We start from the raw sequence: 15,318 nt of genomic DNA, 5'->3' as shown, positions 1-15,318 counted from the left end.
TGACAGGAGACCCCAGGGTCAGGGGTGGCTCTGGGGCGGCTGGCCTTGTGCGGGTCTGTGACCCCCTTGGTGACTGGAGGTGCTGCTGGGGCACAGAGCCCCCCTGGGGACGCGGGCCTTGGGCCCCACTGAAAGCAGCCGGAGTGTCTGTAAGGCTGCAGAGTGGGGCTGTCCCCGGGTGCCCGCGGCTGCTGAGCTCCTGGAACGTCCATGTCTCCTGCCCTCTGTGAGGTTCCCAGCACCTCCTTCCCAGGGCCTGGCTCTCTGTCTGCTGAGCCCTGTCCCCGGCTCCAGAGGGCTGTCCCTGTCCTCTTGCTCTAGATGCCAGCCCTGCCCCGTGATCAGAGGAGAAGACGGGAGCACAGGGGGAAGGAAGCGCCTCCTGGGGAGCACCGGGCACCTGGGGGTTAAGGGCGGCAGGCCTTTCCAGCATTTTGTTCTCAGACAGCGCCCAACGGCCCCTGGGACTCAGGCCCAGGTCTCTCCTGTGGACAGAGTGCCCCATGCGTGCTGGCCTTGGCTTCTGCTATGGCCGTGTTGACTTGGGTGCTGCTGCAAGCTCGGGGCTATGCTCCTTGGAGCCTTGACCTGCTGAGCTCTGCTGGTCTGGGTGACGCTGGCCTCCCTTTATGACGTTCACGGTGTAGAGAGCTGGGCTGTGGCGCACACCTGGGATCCCATTCAGGAGGCTGAGGCAGGAGGATCTCAAGTTTGAGGTCAGCCTCGGCAGCTTAGCAAGAGCCTGTCTCAAAATAAAAAATAACAGGGGTTGGGGATGTGTGGGTCAGTGGTAGGGCACCCGCCTAGTGCGCACTAGCCAGGCCCGGGTTCCAGCCCTCCGGCTGCAAAGATGAAATGCAATCTTACAATGAAATGAAATGAAGTCGAGGACTAAAGCAGCTGTCTGGGTGTCTCCCTGCTCACTCCCTTGGAGGAATGATACAGAGGGGGTGACATGGCCTCTGTCTCTGTGCAAGGAGGACCTGTGGATTCGTGCTGCGACCCCACCCCCTAAGGAGACTGTCCTCCTGCGCCCTGTCCCCCAAACCCTTCATTTCCAGTGGCACCGCCTCGGCACACCTCTGCCCTGGTACTTTCCCCTCAGCCGCTGACCCCAGATAATCCCTCCCAATTGCCTTATTTTTTCCAGGGGAGTGTGAAGATCACGGTCCTCCTGTCCCTGTCTGTAACTTCCCTGAGGCACCAGCAGGCCCGCTGACGGCTGGGGTCAGTGAGCCTGTGACTCCGAGCCCCATCCGTCTGCGCTCCTGCTCCCTGGAGGTGGCAGGGCCTGGGCGGCCGGTCCCCTCCTGCCAGTCCTCAGGCCCCTCCCACCCCGCACACCCTCTCGCCCGCAGGTCTGGGGTCCTGAGGCTGCCCGCGGACTATGGGTACGACGGCCAGCACAGCCCAGCAGACGGTCCCGGCAGGTGCCCCCTTCGAAGGCCTCCAGGGCGGCGGCGCGGTGGACGGGCGGCCCTCACTCAGCGTCCACTCCTTCCAGACCATGAGCGTGCACAACAGCAAGGCCAAGTCCATCATCCCCAACAAGGTGGCCCCGGTCGTGATCACGTGAGTAGCGGGTGGGCGTGGCCATGGTCCTGGAGGACCCGCCCCCGGGAACCCCTGGAGGTGCGGCTTTCCGTTTCATACCCGCGAACTCACTGAGCCCAGAGAGGGTAAGCGGTCTTTCTGGAGACGCCCAGCCAGCAGGCAGCAGAGCTGGGTTTCTGCTGTGACTCCCTGAGCCCCTGTTACCACTTCCTCCGCGTCAGAGTGTGGAGAAAGGGGAGGGGCGGGAGGGGACATCCCTTTGAAAATAACTTGACTAAACATTTTCCAAGGAAGTGTATATATTTAGATACATGGAATATAGACGTTTTCTTTCAAAGTCGGTAATTATGGCCCAAAGTGCGGTAAAGGATGGGTCAACGCGGGGCCTTGGGTGGTGGCGGTGCGGGCCTGTGTTCCCGGCAGCTCTGGCCCTGGAGGCGGGGTCGAGGCCAGCCTCAGCAACTCAGGGAGACCCCGTCTCGAAATAAGAAAGGAAAAGGGCTGGGGCTGTGGCTCAGCGGTAGAGCGCCCCCCTAACATATGGGAGGCCCTGGGTTCGATCCTCAGCACCTCAAAAAATAAAGATACTGTGTCCAACTAAAGGGTAAAGTATATTAAAGAAAATAAACGGAAAGGCCTGTGCAAGGGCTGTGCTGGGCACCCGTGCTGTCCCCAAGGGCGGCTTGGACAAGGTGCGCTCCCCACGCCTGTCCACCCTGCTCCTCTGCAGCTGGGCCTCCCAGGCGGTGGGGAAGGGGACCCCATGAGCAGAGCATTAAATACGCTGTACACGTAGAATTTTGGTGGAGACTCTATGAGGGTTGAAACCTGCCTGGGGCCCAGGGCCTGGCAGGAGGGTGTCATCACAATACATTACTGTGTTTGGGATAAAGGGAGGATGCAGAGAGGGATGCAGGGAGTCTCTGTTCTGACAGGAGCCTCAGCAACTTAGCGAGATCCTGTGCTCTGTGACCTAGGGCAAGCCTTTCGCCCTCTCTGGGCCTCAGTTTTCTTATCAGTGTAATCAGAGATGATATCAAATATTTTACCAAGTGCTGGGCCCTGAATGGCTGCTGGCCAGCTGTAAAGACCCAGCTCAAGGCACCGTGTGTGGCCTGGGGCCCTCTGAGCACTGCCTCCTTGGCCAGCGGAGTGCTGGAGGCTGAAGGACCCTTGGGGGTCATGCGGTGGAGGACTGGCACCCTCACCCTGCAGGCTGACTCTGCCCGTCACCTCTTCATGATTGTTACTGGACACTGTTCCTCCTCGTCACTTCAATGGCAGCTTGAGCGCTTGTCCCTGAGGCCACGTGCCCAGAGCCCACGTGCTCACTGTTCGTCCTCTGGAGAGGAGCTCTGCAGAACCCGATGGGATGCCTCCCAGAGCAGAGCCAAAGACCCATCTGGATGCAGGTGGCCTGCCTGCCCCGCCGGGTGGCTCCAAGGCAGAGCAGCAGGGGCTGGTCTCCAGACCCCCTGTCAGTGCTGCCTGCCCTGCCCTGCCCTTCCCAGCCTTTCCTGAAGGCCGGCCTCTGGTAGGGGGGCCCCAGCACCAGGCCAAGACTCTGGGAGGCCCTGCTGCGTGCTGTCACCATCAGTGCTGTGGCTCTGTGTCCCGGATGCTGGGTGGCCTTACCCGGGGGCCCTCGAGTGTCTCTGTGTCTGCCGAAGGCGTGGTTCCTCCAGGGAGTGTGGTCTTGGGGTGATGCTGACCAGCCCCTGTGGGGGTAAGGCCACTGTACCGAGGTGACCCCCCAGGGGGACCTCCCTCCTCTGCTGGCCATTCCCGTTGGACCCCTGGGCTGGTGTGGCTGCGCGGCCCGTCAGGTTCCCTCTGTCTGCACCAGTGTCCTGGGCTGTACCTTCTGTCCTGTGGCCCGGGATGCTGTTCTGCTTCTGCTGTCGCCTCTGGGTCAGAAGGCCTTCCCTCTGGGGGTGGCCCCGGACTTGCCCACTCCTCCCTGGCCAGGGCCGATCCCGTGACCAGAGCCAGCTGCATGGGGGCTGGACGTCAGTCCACAGTGGGGCGGCCCAGTCCCACCACAATTCTGGGCTCTGTGTCTGAGGAAGAAGGGGACAGTGGCCACTGGGGTAGGATGGGCAGTCTGTGCCCCAGAGGGGAAGCTGCGGGCCAGGGGTGGGTGGCCTCTTGTGGCTCTGGAGTGGACAAACGTCTGACCTGGCTGCACCCCACCCCTGGCAGGTACAACTGCAGGGAGGAGTTCCAGATCCATGACGAGCTGCTCAAGGCCCACTACACGCTGGGCCGCCTCTCGGACGCCACCCCGGAGCACTACCTGGTGCAGGTGAGGCCAGCCCTACCCGCCTCGGGGTCCCTCCCCCATCTTCCTCTGCCCTCCTCCCCCCCCTGCCTCCCTCAGGGCCTCACCCCTTCCCAGAGGCCAGCAGCTTGCCCCCCGTCTGCGCCCCGTGGTTCCCACTCGCTCCCTGCCAGGCCCCTTCCTCCCTCCTCAGTGCCAGGCAGTGGAGATGGGCCTAGTGGCCACAGGCTCCCCAGCTGAGAGCCTCCTCTGTTCTTTTCAAAGTTCTGGACTTGTCTGACTAGGGGGCCCAGGTAAAGGATGGCCCAGAGAGCCAGGCCACGGGCGGATGTCTTGGTCTCCCGTTGGCTGGGTGGAGGGGGTGGACGCAGCGGGTGCTGAGCCGCGGGAATGGGGACAGGCTGCGCTTGCCCACAGCGGCTCCGGGACGTTCTGGCTAGCCCGGGGTGCCGGCTCCCCTTCCCATCTGTCCCAGGCCAGGGCCTGCTGGGGGCCCGGGAGGCACGGGAAGGTCCAGGGCTCTTTCTGCCCAGGGAAGGGCTCCTCCTGCTCCTCCTGCTTCTCGCCCGGGGGCTGGGCCGGGTTTCCTCCATCCTCTGCTGGCCATTCCCGTTGGACCCCAGAGCTGGCCGGGCCGGGCAGGGTCTGAGCTCTGGCTCATCAGGTGCCACAGATGTGACCCCCTCCTGGAGTCCCTTCTCCACATGTGCCCCTGGGAGGCGGGGACGTTGCCCTCTTCTGGGGGAGCCCCCTTAAGCCACCCCTCTCCCTGTCTTTCCTCCAAGCCTGGCCCCGGACCCTCCTGATGCTCCCAGGAGGGTGGTCTCTCCCTCTCCCCTGCCCTGGGACACCTTCCCAACACTGATGTCTTGGGAGCCTACAGAGGGATGCAGGGCAGAGCATGTCCCTTCCCCCTCTTCCCTGCTCCGTGTCCCCTGGAGTCCAGGGCAGAGCCCTGCCTGTGGAAGATTCCCCGGGTCCCTGAGTGACTCTGCTGTGGCTGTCCCCTGCCAGGGTCGATACTTCCTGGTGCGGGATGTTCCTGAGAAGGTGGACGTGCTGGGCACCTCGGAGAGCTGCGGGGCCCCCAACTTCCGGCAAGGGCGCGGCGGGTTCCCTGTGTTTGGCATGGGGCAGCCCAGCCTCCTGGGATTCAGGCGCGTCCTCCAGAAACTTCAGAAGGACGGACACAAGGTAAAGTAGGCCGCTTCCAGTCCAGCCCCGACCTAGGAGGGCTCCAGGGAGGGCTCCAGGGAGGGGCAGCTTTGAGGCTCTGGAGGGGCCTGGCCACAGGCCCGGGAAGGCGGCGGGGCCTGCATCAGGCCTCGACTGCCTGCCATGGTGGTCCTTGTGGTGGGTGATTCTGACGGCTGGGAATTCCGCCAGATGTTCATCGTGTGTCCTGTGTGGATGTGGGAACTCCGAGCCGTTCCGAGAGCCTAGGAGGAAGGGAGGGGGTGACAGGGTGACATGGGCCCGGTCATAACACAAGAGATGCCAGATGATCGCAGCTGACATGAATCGTGCTGTCAACCCTAAGGGAGCAGCTGCCAGGCCCATTTTGCAGAGGAGGAAACTAAGGCCTGGAGAGAATAGTGACTTGCTCAAGGTCACACAGCTTTGCCCCAAGACTCAAACCCAGGCAGCTAGACCCCAAGTGCCTGTTTCCTTCCCTCCTTCCCTCCTTCCCGCCCTCCTTCCTTCCTTTTTGTACCAGGGACTGAGCCTGTGTGTTTTACCACTAAACCACGTCCCCAGCCTTTTTTTTTTTTTTTTTTAATATTTATTTTTTAGTTTTAGGTGGACACAATATCTTCGTTTTATATTTATGTGGTGCTGAGGATAGAACCCAGGGCCATGCTACCACCGAGCCACAACCCTAGCCCCAAGCCCTTTTTATATTTTATTCCGAGACATGGTCTCATTGAGTTGCTGAGGCTGGCTTTGAACTCTTGATCCTCCTGCCTCAGCCTCCGGAGCTGCTGGGATTGCAGGCGTGAGCCGCTGCGCCCAGCTCAAGTGCTCATTTTCAGCGACTCCCCTTGCCTACCTGAGGGAGGTGGGGTTTGCCTCTCCAGGACAGAGCTGGCAGGGCAGCACTCTGGCTGCAAGGACAGAGGACAGGAGCGTCTGAGCGGCCCTGTAGGTGGGGAGGCCCCGTGAACCAGGGCCGGGTGGGCTCCCGTGGCTCCCGTGGCTCCCCTCCCAACCTGACTGAAGTCCCACCCTCTCTGCCTGTGGGTGCTCGATGGCTGATGGCACGGGGTGGGGACAGACATTTCTTCAGCTGATGTCATCGAGCCCCTGATTTATCTGGGGTCCTGTCCAGGCACTGTGGGCTCTCCTGTTGGAACACAGCAGGCCTCTGCACTGGAGAGCCCGAGAGCCATAAAGGACGCTGGCCCTGGGGGGCTCCTGCTGACTGGGTGGTGGAGCAGGCGACTGGACTGAGCTGTCTGTCGGGGAGGATTCGGGTGGCAGGGTCCAGGGTGGGTGCTGGGCCTTGGAGGAGAGAGGAGCGGCCGGGCAGAGGCTGCGCAGGGCGAGGTCCCCGCCTGGTGACGGGTGGCCGTCTCGCGGCAGGAGTGCGTCATCTTCTGTGTGCGCGAGGAGCCCGTGCTGTTCTTGCGTGCTGGCGAGGACCTCGTGTCCTACACACCTCGCGACAAGCAGAACCTTCATGAGAACCTCCGGGGCCTGGGTCCTGGGAGCCAGGCGGAGAGGCTGGAGCTGACCATCCAGAAGGAGGTGAGGTGGAAGAGGGGTGGGGGCACTCTCCTGGGGCGGCCGCCTGGCTCTCCCCGGCCCCACGCCTTGCTTCTGTGCTCTGCTTGGGTGGGGGGACTGTCTGTAAGGCTGGTGCCCAGGTGTCCAGAGGCAGGTCTTCCTCTTCGGGCCTCTCTGTGGCTGTCCCTTTGCAGCCTGTTTCTCTCCCCTGTGTTCAACGTCCCTGTTTAGAAAAGGGTCTGGGGGCCCTAAAGAGCCCTGGACTAGGGAGCCCACGAGCAGAGTTGGTCCCCTCCTGTGCTGTGGGGCCCAGCGGGCGCTGTCCCTCTGGGCCTCTGTTGGCCCATCTCTGAGACACCCAAGTCTTCCTGCTGCCCTCCACAGCACAGAGACTTGGCAGGTCTCTAAGGCAGTGGGCCCACCACAGGAGAGTGTCGGGGGAAGGTGGAGTCACGTGCCCCTAGGCTCCAGAGGGCAGGAGGCGAGGCCCAACTGGTGACATGGTCTCCTGCCTCCCCTCCCGGCCTCTTGCCTCCCCTCCTGGCCGCCTGCCTCCCCGGGCCTTAGCCACCCACCCAGCTGAGCAAACCTCACCCGTCCTGGCAGCTTGATGCACAGCTGGCTGCCCCCAGCCCTTCAGGCGCCCAGGCAGGGTACATGGGGTTCCCTCCTGGATGAAGAGAGGCCTGTGCAGCTGGTCACTCTAGAGGTCAGCTGGGACATCCAGGAGGGGCTGAAGGTCAGGTTGTCCCTGTGACCTCACACTGCCCTCTAGATCCACGACTTTGCCCGGCTGAGCGGGAACACTTACCACGTGTACCACAGCACGGGGGACCTGCAGGGGGAGCCCCACGCCGTGACCGTCCGGGCTGAGGATGACGTGCAGGTGACCAAGGAGGTGTACCAGCGGCCCCTCTTCCTGCAGCCCACCTACAGGTACCAGGGCGCCAGTCCTCCAGCTGTGGCCTCAGTTTCGCCATCTGCAGGTCGGGCATGGGGATGGGGGTCGGGGTGCCCAGGGCGGGTGGGTGGCCTTCCTGATGAGGCCCTCCTCACCTGGCAGGTACCAGCGCCTGCCCCTGCCTGAGCAGGGTGCCCCCCTGGAAGCCCAGCTCAACGCCTTCGTCAGTGTCATCAGGGTAAATGGGGGCAGAGGCAGTGCTGGGGACATGTGGGGACAGGGGCCTTGAGGGCTGGGGTCTGAGGGCGCAGGATCTCTGGCTTTCCCTGGGGGGCTTCGCCCTGAGCTGTGTGGGGACCCAGTGAGTTGGGCTGCACGGGGCAGCACCCTGTGTGTGTCTGTCCCTTTGGGGTGAGTGTGCACACTCTCTGGGTCTCTGCTTGTGTGTGCACCTGTGTGTGGGTGTGTATCTGCACACACTCTAGTGACAGAGCCCGGGGGCCTGGCTGCTGACTGCCGTGTGGCCTTGGAGAGCCCCCCAGCCTCTCTAGCCCGCAGGTCCCTCATGGCCTTGGGGGACACAGCCGTTCCTGCTGCACCGCCTCTTAGCTGGGGTTTCATGGGCTCGGTGGCCTTGGTCAGCCCTTCAGAGGCTGCCTTATTTAACTTGCAGGCACAGCGGGTGCCACACAGGCCCGATGCCCTCTGAGTAGCTCTCGCTTCCAGCCCCTGCACCTGCCCCCTGTGCCCTGCTCCAGAGTCCCTCTAAGGGGTCATCCTCCTGGGGCAGGTCGGGTTGTGGATCTGCACAGGAGGCAGCCTCAGGGTCTCCAGGTCACACTGTAGCCTATTGTCCACGGTCTGTTCCCAGGAGACCCCCAGCCTATTGCGGCTCCACGACGCCCACGGGCCTCCCCCGGCCCTCCTCTTCAGCTGCCAGTCAGGCGTGGGCAGGACCAACCTGGGCATGGTGCTGGGCACCCTCGTGCTGTTTCACCACAGTGGGACGATCTCACAGCCAGAGTGAGTGGCTTGGGACCCGGAGTCCCCAGGGGCTGTGGGAATGAGCAGGGGAGAGGAGGGGACAGGGCTGCCCAGGATGATGGGACACATCCAGGAACCTAGGGGCAGAGCTGGGGCTGGTCACAGATTTGCTGCGTGACCTGGGGAGAGGAACTTGACCTCTCTGGGCTCAGTTTCCTAGTGGGAGAAATGCCCTTGGGGATCCAGGAGGAGCCTACAGTCCCCTGCTTCCCAGTGGCAGTGGGAGGGGAGACAGTGGGCAGCACAGCTGTCCCAGAGCCTTAGGGAGCCCTGAGTAGTGGCTAACCTCCCGCCTTGTCAGGGCCGTCCCTCCGCAGACCAGGCCGCTGCCCCTGGAGCAGTTCCAGGTGGTCCAGAGCTTCCTCTGCACCGCGCCCCAGGGGAGGAAGGTGGTGGAGGAGGTGAGTGAGGGGCGGGCAGGGCCGGGCAGCGGGCAAGGGGGCCTCCCCTCCTCACGCCTTCTCCCTGCCCATGGTCTTCTGTTGACGTTGTCCTCTCTCCTGTCCTCCTCACTGCCCGTCCCTGACTCCAGGTAGACAGGGCCATCGCCGCCTGCTCTGAGCTGCATGATCTGAAGGAGGAGGTCCTGGAGGGCCAGCGACAGCTGGGAGCCACCCAGAGCAGGACGCAGGTGAGGCCCAGGGAGGCGGCTCGGGGCCTCTGCCTCCTGGGAGGCCGCAGCCAGGTTTGGTTAGCGCTGTGACCCGCTTCTTTGAGATCGGCCTCTCTGGCTGCTTCTCCCACAATAAAAGGAGTTTCCAGAGGAAGGGGAGGTGGGGTGCTGGCCTGCAGGAAGGCCGAGGAAGAGGGGAAGTTTACTTTCCCTGACCGGGTCCCTGAGCTGTGAGGATAAACAGGATGGAGGGAGCTGCCAGGGGCTGGGGCTTGAGCTGGGACACTTCCCAGATCCCTCAAGTTCCTGCATTGGCCTCGCGCTGCTATGATGAAATACCTGAGACGATCAGCTTATAAAGAGAAAATGTTTACTTTGGATCATCATTTGGGAAGTTTCAGTCCATGATGGAAGGGCCCTGTTCCTTTTGGACCTGTGGCGAGTCAGGAGGAATGTGTGGGGCAAAACCGCTTATGTCATGGCCTGGGAGCCAAGGGGGGGGGTCCCATGGTCCCACCCTCGTGACCTAAAGACCTCCCACTCATAATAGCCCTCCCTACCCCCTCACCACCCGCCCTGTGCTGGGCAGGGAACCCAGGGCAGCTTACCACTGAGCCATGGCCCCAGCCCTTTTTAATTTTGTATTTTGAGACAGGGTCTCACTGTGGTTGAGGCTGGCCTCAACCTTGCGCTCCTCCTGCCACAGCCCCCTGAGTCACTGGGGTTACGGACAAGGCTCCCCACACCTGGCCTGGCCCACTTCTTAAACGTGGAAGAGACCGAGCCTATAGCACAGGGGCCTGTGGGGGGCTTTGGAGATCCAGCATACGGCAGCGCCCCTCAGGAATGAAGCTCCTGGGGTCTCTCTGTCAAGACCAGGATGTGGTCCTGTCTCAGCTTCTGGAAGCTGCTGGGCCCTGGGCGCTCTCTGACAGAATTGAGAAGTCAGGAAGAGGTCACCACCGTTCGGCACAGCTCTGGGAGCAGGTGTCTGGATTCTCGGGCCTGAGTTGCCCTCACACACAGTTTACCTTCTGCTTGTTGTAACTTTACAGCGTTAGCTGGTCCCCGTGGGGCTACCTGGTCTTTGTCTTGAGATTTATTTGTTTGTTTTCGGTACCAGGGATTGAACCCAGGGACACTTAACCGCTGAGCCCCCTCCCCAGCCCTATTTTGGGTTTTATTTAGAGACAGGGTCTCACTGAGTTGCTTAGTACCTCATTTTTGCTGAGGCTGGCTTTGAACTCACGATCCTCCTGCCTCAGCCTCCTGAGCCACTGGGATTACGGGTCACACTGCACCCGGCTCAGGTCCCTGGTTCTTAAAGAAGGCCCCCTCTGGAGAAAGGAAAGGGTCTGAACACTTGATCCTGCAGCACAGAGGACGCGGAACAGGATGGACATGATGGGGGTGGCCTCGGAGGAGAGCTCGGTAGCCCCCACGCCCCCCCAGGCTGAGAGCAGGTCAGCACCAGAGCTGCGGGGCCTGGTGTGGTTGCCAGCCCCTCTCCTGGCCCCACCGGTAACCATAGCAAATGAGATAGAGTTAGACATACAGGAGAACTTCCAACCTGGCAGAACTGTGGTATGAAGCAGGGAGACTCTCTTCTGGGGTTCCCCAGGCTGAACTCCTCCTATCCTTCCAGGCATGGAGAGTGGGCTCCTGAGAAACCCCATTTTTAGCACCTGCCCTCCCTTGCTGGCCCTTTTTTAGGGAAGCGGTGGCCAGCATGACGTCCGGCAGAGGGCGCTGCGGAGCCTGGAGCGGTACTTCTACCTGATCCTGTTTAACTACTATCTCCACGAGCAGGTGGGGCTGGGGGCTCCTCCACATGTCCCCCCCCATAGAGTGATGGGTGTCAGGGACCCCACGGAGCTGGGTGGGGGCGCAGGTGCTGTGTTGGTCCCCAGGAAGGCGGAAGCCAGGGACCCGTGGGAGGGTGGTTCCTGGGCCTGACCCCTCTGGCCTCTGCCGTGGTGACAGCGCCATCCGGCCTCCTTCGCCGCGCTCTGGTCCCCGTGCTGGCCTTCTCCTGGGGTGGGCGGAGAGCTGGCCGGCGCTGCGCCTGAGTGCCCGTCTCTCCGCCTCGGGCCGCAGTACCCCCTGGCCCTTGCCCTCAGTTTCAGCCGCTGGCTCTGCGCCCACCCTGAGCTCTACCGCCTGCCTGTGACACTGAGCCCCGCAGGGCCCGCGGTCCCCAGGGACCTCATGGCCAAGGGCTCCCTGGTGAGTGGCTGGCGGAAGGGAGTGGGAGTGGGCCTGGCTGGGGGACCCTGCGGGCTTGGGGCAAGCGTGGCCCACGGGGTGGCAGGATCCTCTTGGGAGCAGGAGCCTCCTCAGGCCCCAGGATCGGGCCTCTCTTCCTTTTTATTTATTTTATTTTCCAGTTGTCAGTGGACCTTTAATTAATTAATTTATTTATGGGCGGTGCTGAGAGTCTCACCCAGGGCCTCCCACGCGCCAGGCGAGCGCCCTACCTCCGAGCCATGACCGCAGCCCCTCAGGCCACTGTTCTGTCCCTTTTCTGAGTCTCAGACCTGCGTACTTTGGAGGGAGGCGGGGTGCTGGGCCGCGGTCCCTTGGTCCCAGCTCCTCTCTCTGAGCTCAGCCTCCTCCTCTGGGGAGCGGCTGCCCTGGCTCCTGTCCCCACTGGGGCGCTGGGGGAGCTCTGGGTGTGCAGAGGGGCTCTGTCCGCGGGGGAGGTGGAGCCCCCCTCTGGGCCACAGGCGGGTTCTGACCCTCAGTGGCTGCGGTTGGCTGCGGTAGGTCCCAGACTCGGTGCCCTCCCCACAGGAGGCCGATGACCTGGTCTCTCCGGATGCTCTCAGCACCATCAGGGAGATGGACGTGGCCAACTTCCGGCGAGTGCCCCGCATGCCCATCTATGGCACAGCCCAACCCAGCGCCAAGGTGACGCTCCTGGGGTCTGGGCCCCACATGGGGGCGGGCAGGGTGTGGCTGGGCCTTTCACTGACGGCCTCCGCCCCCAGGCCCTGGGCAGCATCCTGGCCTACCTGACTGACGCCAAGAGGAAGCTGCGGCAGGTGGTCTGGGTCAACCTGCGGCAGGAGGCCGTGCTGCAGTGTGATGGCCACACCCACAGCCTGCCGTTGCCCCGGCCAGCGCTGCTCCCCGACCAGCTGGAGGTGAGTTTCCTGCTCCTGCTCTGACTCCCTGCCTTGGAGCCTTCTGGAACTGGCTGAGGAGGGTCTTCGGGAGCCCCCTGTTCCTGCTACAGATGGAGAACCAGGGCCTCAGGGGCGGCTCAGGAGCTGCTGGTTGAGGACTCCTGCCCCAGGGCTCCTGGGGGGCAGGGAAGCCCCTGGCCGCCAGCCTGGTCACTGAGGCAGCAGGCTGTGGCCCTTCAAGGTGGCTGGCTGCAGGCTGCCTCAGCAGCCTCTCCCTCTGTCTGTCTGTGCCAGGCCCTGGAGACCCAGCTGAAGGCCCACCTGAGTTCGACGTCCCCCGACACGAAGGGCCCACCGAGCCCCCGGTTCCAGACGTGCCTCACCATGCGGGAGGTCTTCAGCCAGCACCACGGAGCCTGCCCCGGTCTCACCTACCACCGCATCCCCGTGCCCGACTTCTGTGCCCCCCGAGAGGAGGTGAGGGGCCGGGCAGGCCAAGGCCGCTGGGGGCACACCAGGTGACCCCTGCCTCCACGCCTGGCTCAGGGAGGGGAGACCAGCCCAGTCAGCACTGGGCCTCACATTGTCTCCTGAGGCCTTGAGATTTAGCCCAAGAGGCTCGTTCACACCGTTTTCTCGGTGTGTGTGTGTGTGTGTGTGTGTGTGTGTGTGTGTGTGTGAGTGTGGACACATACATACTGATCACGTTTTGCAGTGAGTGTTCTCGTGTGTGCTGCGTGTTACAGGATGTGCAGGTGTCTGATGGGCGTGTGCATGGGGCATGGGGCCCCTGTGGAGGGTACCGACGTGTGCCTGGCAGGTTCTGTGGAATCTGGGAGGCAGAGGTGGGGTTTAGGGGAGCTGCGTGGGGTTCGTGCAGGAGAACATCGTGACGGGCTAGTGTGACTGAAGCAGTGTTGTGTGGCCGCTGTGGCTTCGTGACAGATGTGTGTTCCTAGGAGGGGTAGCCTGTAGGTAAGGTACGTGGGTGTGTTCGTGGTGTGTGCCTGACGTGTGTTGTGAAGGGATCACAGTGCGCCTCTGGACACGCTTCAAAGCTACCCGGGCTCACATGTCCCTGCTGAGGGCTCCTGCCTGTCGTGTGTGGCCCCCTGGTGGCTGAGGGCAGCAGCAGTCTGAGCTCAGGACCTTGCCCTTGCATGGGGGCCTGGCCTCGTCCAGTTGGGTTGGCAGGGGTGCAGGACCCGGGTTGGCATGACCTGCTGGGTGGGGGTGGGCAGGTGGAGCCCCCGGGGTGCTGTGTCTGCTCACACATCCGGTCCCTGGGGTGGGGACGGTGTGACTGCACCAGGGTGCAGCGGTTCACACACACGCGGTCTCCGGTGCCGAGTGAGCCGCATGTGCGCACTTGCAAAGCTGTGGGCCGGGCCGTTCCTGGGGTTGCCGTCTGAGGGGGTGTCATGCCGGGAGTCGGAGCAGCCGGGAGGCCCCACCCTCAGCTATGCCCTCCCACCCAGGACTTCGATCGCCTGCTGGAGGCCTTGCGGGCTGCTCTTGCTAAGGACCCAGGCTCCGGCTTCGTGTTCAGCTGCCTCAGTGGCCAGGGCCGGACCACAACGGCCATGGTGGTGGCCGTGCTGGCCTTCTGGAGCATCCAAGTACGTGTGGCCTCTTGCATGAGGACGGGTCTGCCTGGCGGTGGTGGGCATTGGAGTCCTGGGGACGCTGCCCGTGCAGGAAGCCACAGGGAGCAGACAGTGCCTGGGTCCTGGCAGACCCCCGCAGGGCCTTGGCCGGGGGGAGGGAGGCTGGGTGCTCCAGGTCAGCTGCTGTGCTCCCTCAGGGCTGCCCAGAGGTGGGTGAGGAGGAGCTGGTGAGTGTGCCAGACGCCAAGTTCACCAAGGGAGAGTTTCAGGTGAGTGTGCCCCGCGGGGTCCCGGGGGCGTCTGGGGAGGGGAGAGGAGGCCTGCGGTGGGTCTGGGGGTGTTCCTCAGAGCTCTCCCCATTGCTGTCTCCTCTTTTCGGCTCCGGGGCCCTGTGGCGGGTCACTGGACATGTCCTCGTCTGGGTGAGGTTGAAGACCGCCATCAGGCGCCTGGGACCCAGCGTGGGCCCCACTGCCCTGGTCCTTCCCCTGCCTCGGGTCGGGGTGCTGAAAAAGGATCACAGTGCGTGGCCTTTTAGAGTCTCGGTACCCATGTTAAGAACTGTGCAGAAATTGCAACGTGAGCTGCATGCATTGCGGCCCAGTGGTGGAGGGCTTGACCGGCAGGTCCGAGGCCCTGGGCACAGCCCCTAAGCAGAAACCAAAGGTCAAAACACAACACTTTGGGAGCCTGGCCTGAGAGGCACAGGACCCCACCTTGTCAGTCCCTGCCTGAGAGAGGGCCAGCAGGGCTCTGCAGCCAGGGCCTGGCCTCAGGCTGGGGTGGCCGTTCAGAGGGGGCTGAGCCAGCTGCCTAGCCTGGGGACCCCACCCCACTGTCTCTCGTGTGCTCCTCCCGCTCCCCGGGCCCAGGTGGTGATGGACGTGGTGCAGCTGCTGCCTGATGGGCACCACATGAAGAAGGAGGTGGATGCAGCGCTGGACACAGTCAGCGAGACCATGACACCCATGCACTATCACCTGCGGGAAATCATCATCTGCACCTACCGCCAGGTGAGCCTCACCTGCCCAGGTGTGCTTCCAGATGTGCCCAGCCCCTATGGGGCTGATGGGGTGTGAGGTGGCTGGCGGTATGGTAGGCTCGCCCTCTGCTCTTGGTCACGTTTCCATCTTCCAGAAGCAGAGGTGATCCCTGAAAGGGAAACCCCCAACCTCCCTGATCCTGTCCCTGGGGCGTGTGCAGGGGTGATACGGAAAACACCTGACCGCTTTGCCCCGGGGCCCATGGAGAATGAGGCCAGGCAGAGCACCTACCCGGGCCCCGTGTGGACTCTGTATTCTGTGGATATGGGGACCCCCGTGTGCCTGGATCAGAGTCGGGTAGATGGCAGGGTCCTCAGGGCCTGGGAGTGGTTGTCGGGCCCAGCAGGTCAGCATTTACCCACCAGTTCCCCCAGGACACGGTCTGTGCTGCCCTGGAACTGGGCCTGGCCCCCATTGGCC

At 63.2% G+C, this 15,318-nt stretch overlaps 1 protein-coding gene across 7 annotated transcripts in view; it reads left to right on the top strand.

The window, feature by feature from the left end:
- Window positions 1–15,318, top strand: part of Pald1 (phosphatase domain containing paladin 1) — a 63,117-nt gene that overhangs the window by 27,599 nt on the left and 20,200 nt on the right. For 6 of the 7 annotated variants that reach the window (XM_078040964.1, XM_078040965.1, XM_078040963.1 and 3 more), the window contains exons 2-18: window positions 1,359–1,572; window positions 3,757–3,859; window positions 4,850–5,029; window positions 6,419–6,583; window positions 7,338–7,498; window positions 7,626–7,701; window positions 8,335–8,486; window positions 8,809–8,908; window positions 9,040–9,138; window positions 10,834–10,929; window positions 11,218–11,346; window positions 11,887–12,030; window positions 12,111–12,266; window positions 12,543–12,725; window positions 13,727–13,867; window positions 14,053–14,124; window positions 14,728–14,868. In XM_078040964.1, coding sequence (XP_077897090.1) covers window positions 1,388–1,572; window positions 3,757–3,859; window positions 4,850–5,029; window positions 6,419–6,583; window positions 7,338–7,498; window positions 7,626–7,701; window positions 8,335–8,486; window positions 8,809–8,908; window positions 9,040–9,138; window positions 10,834–10,929; window positions 11,218–11,346; window positions 11,887–12,030; window positions 12,111–12,266; window positions 12,543–12,725; window positions 13,727–13,867; window positions 14,053–14,124; window positions 14,728–14,868 — 2,283 coding nt within the window. In that variant the 5' untranslated portion in view covers window positions 1,359–1,387. The remainder of the gene's footprint in view (window positions 1–1,358; window positions 1,573–3,756; window positions 3,860–4,849; window positions 5,030–6,418; window positions 6,584–7,337; window positions 7,499–7,625; window positions 7,702–8,334; window positions 8,487–8,808; window positions 8,909–9,039; window positions 9,139–10,833; window positions 10,930–11,217; window positions 11,347–11,886; window positions 12,031–12,110; window positions 12,267–12,542; window positions 12,726–13,726; window positions 13,868–14,052; window positions 14,125–14,727; window positions 14,869–15,318) is intronic. The other variant, XM_078040967.1, reaches the window with a different exon arrangement.

This window comes from Ictidomys tridecemlineatus, chromosome 1 (assembly GCF_052094955.1).
Source record: "Ictidomys tridecemlineatus isolate mIctTri1 chromosome 1, mIctTri1.hap1, whole genome shotgun sequence".
Classification (NCBI taxonomy): domain Eukaryota; kingdom Metazoa; phylum Chordata; class Mammalia; order Rodentia; family Sciuridae; genus Ictidomys; species Ictidomys tridecemlineatus.
This window is presented reverse-complemented; position numbering and strand designations above follow the sequence as displayed.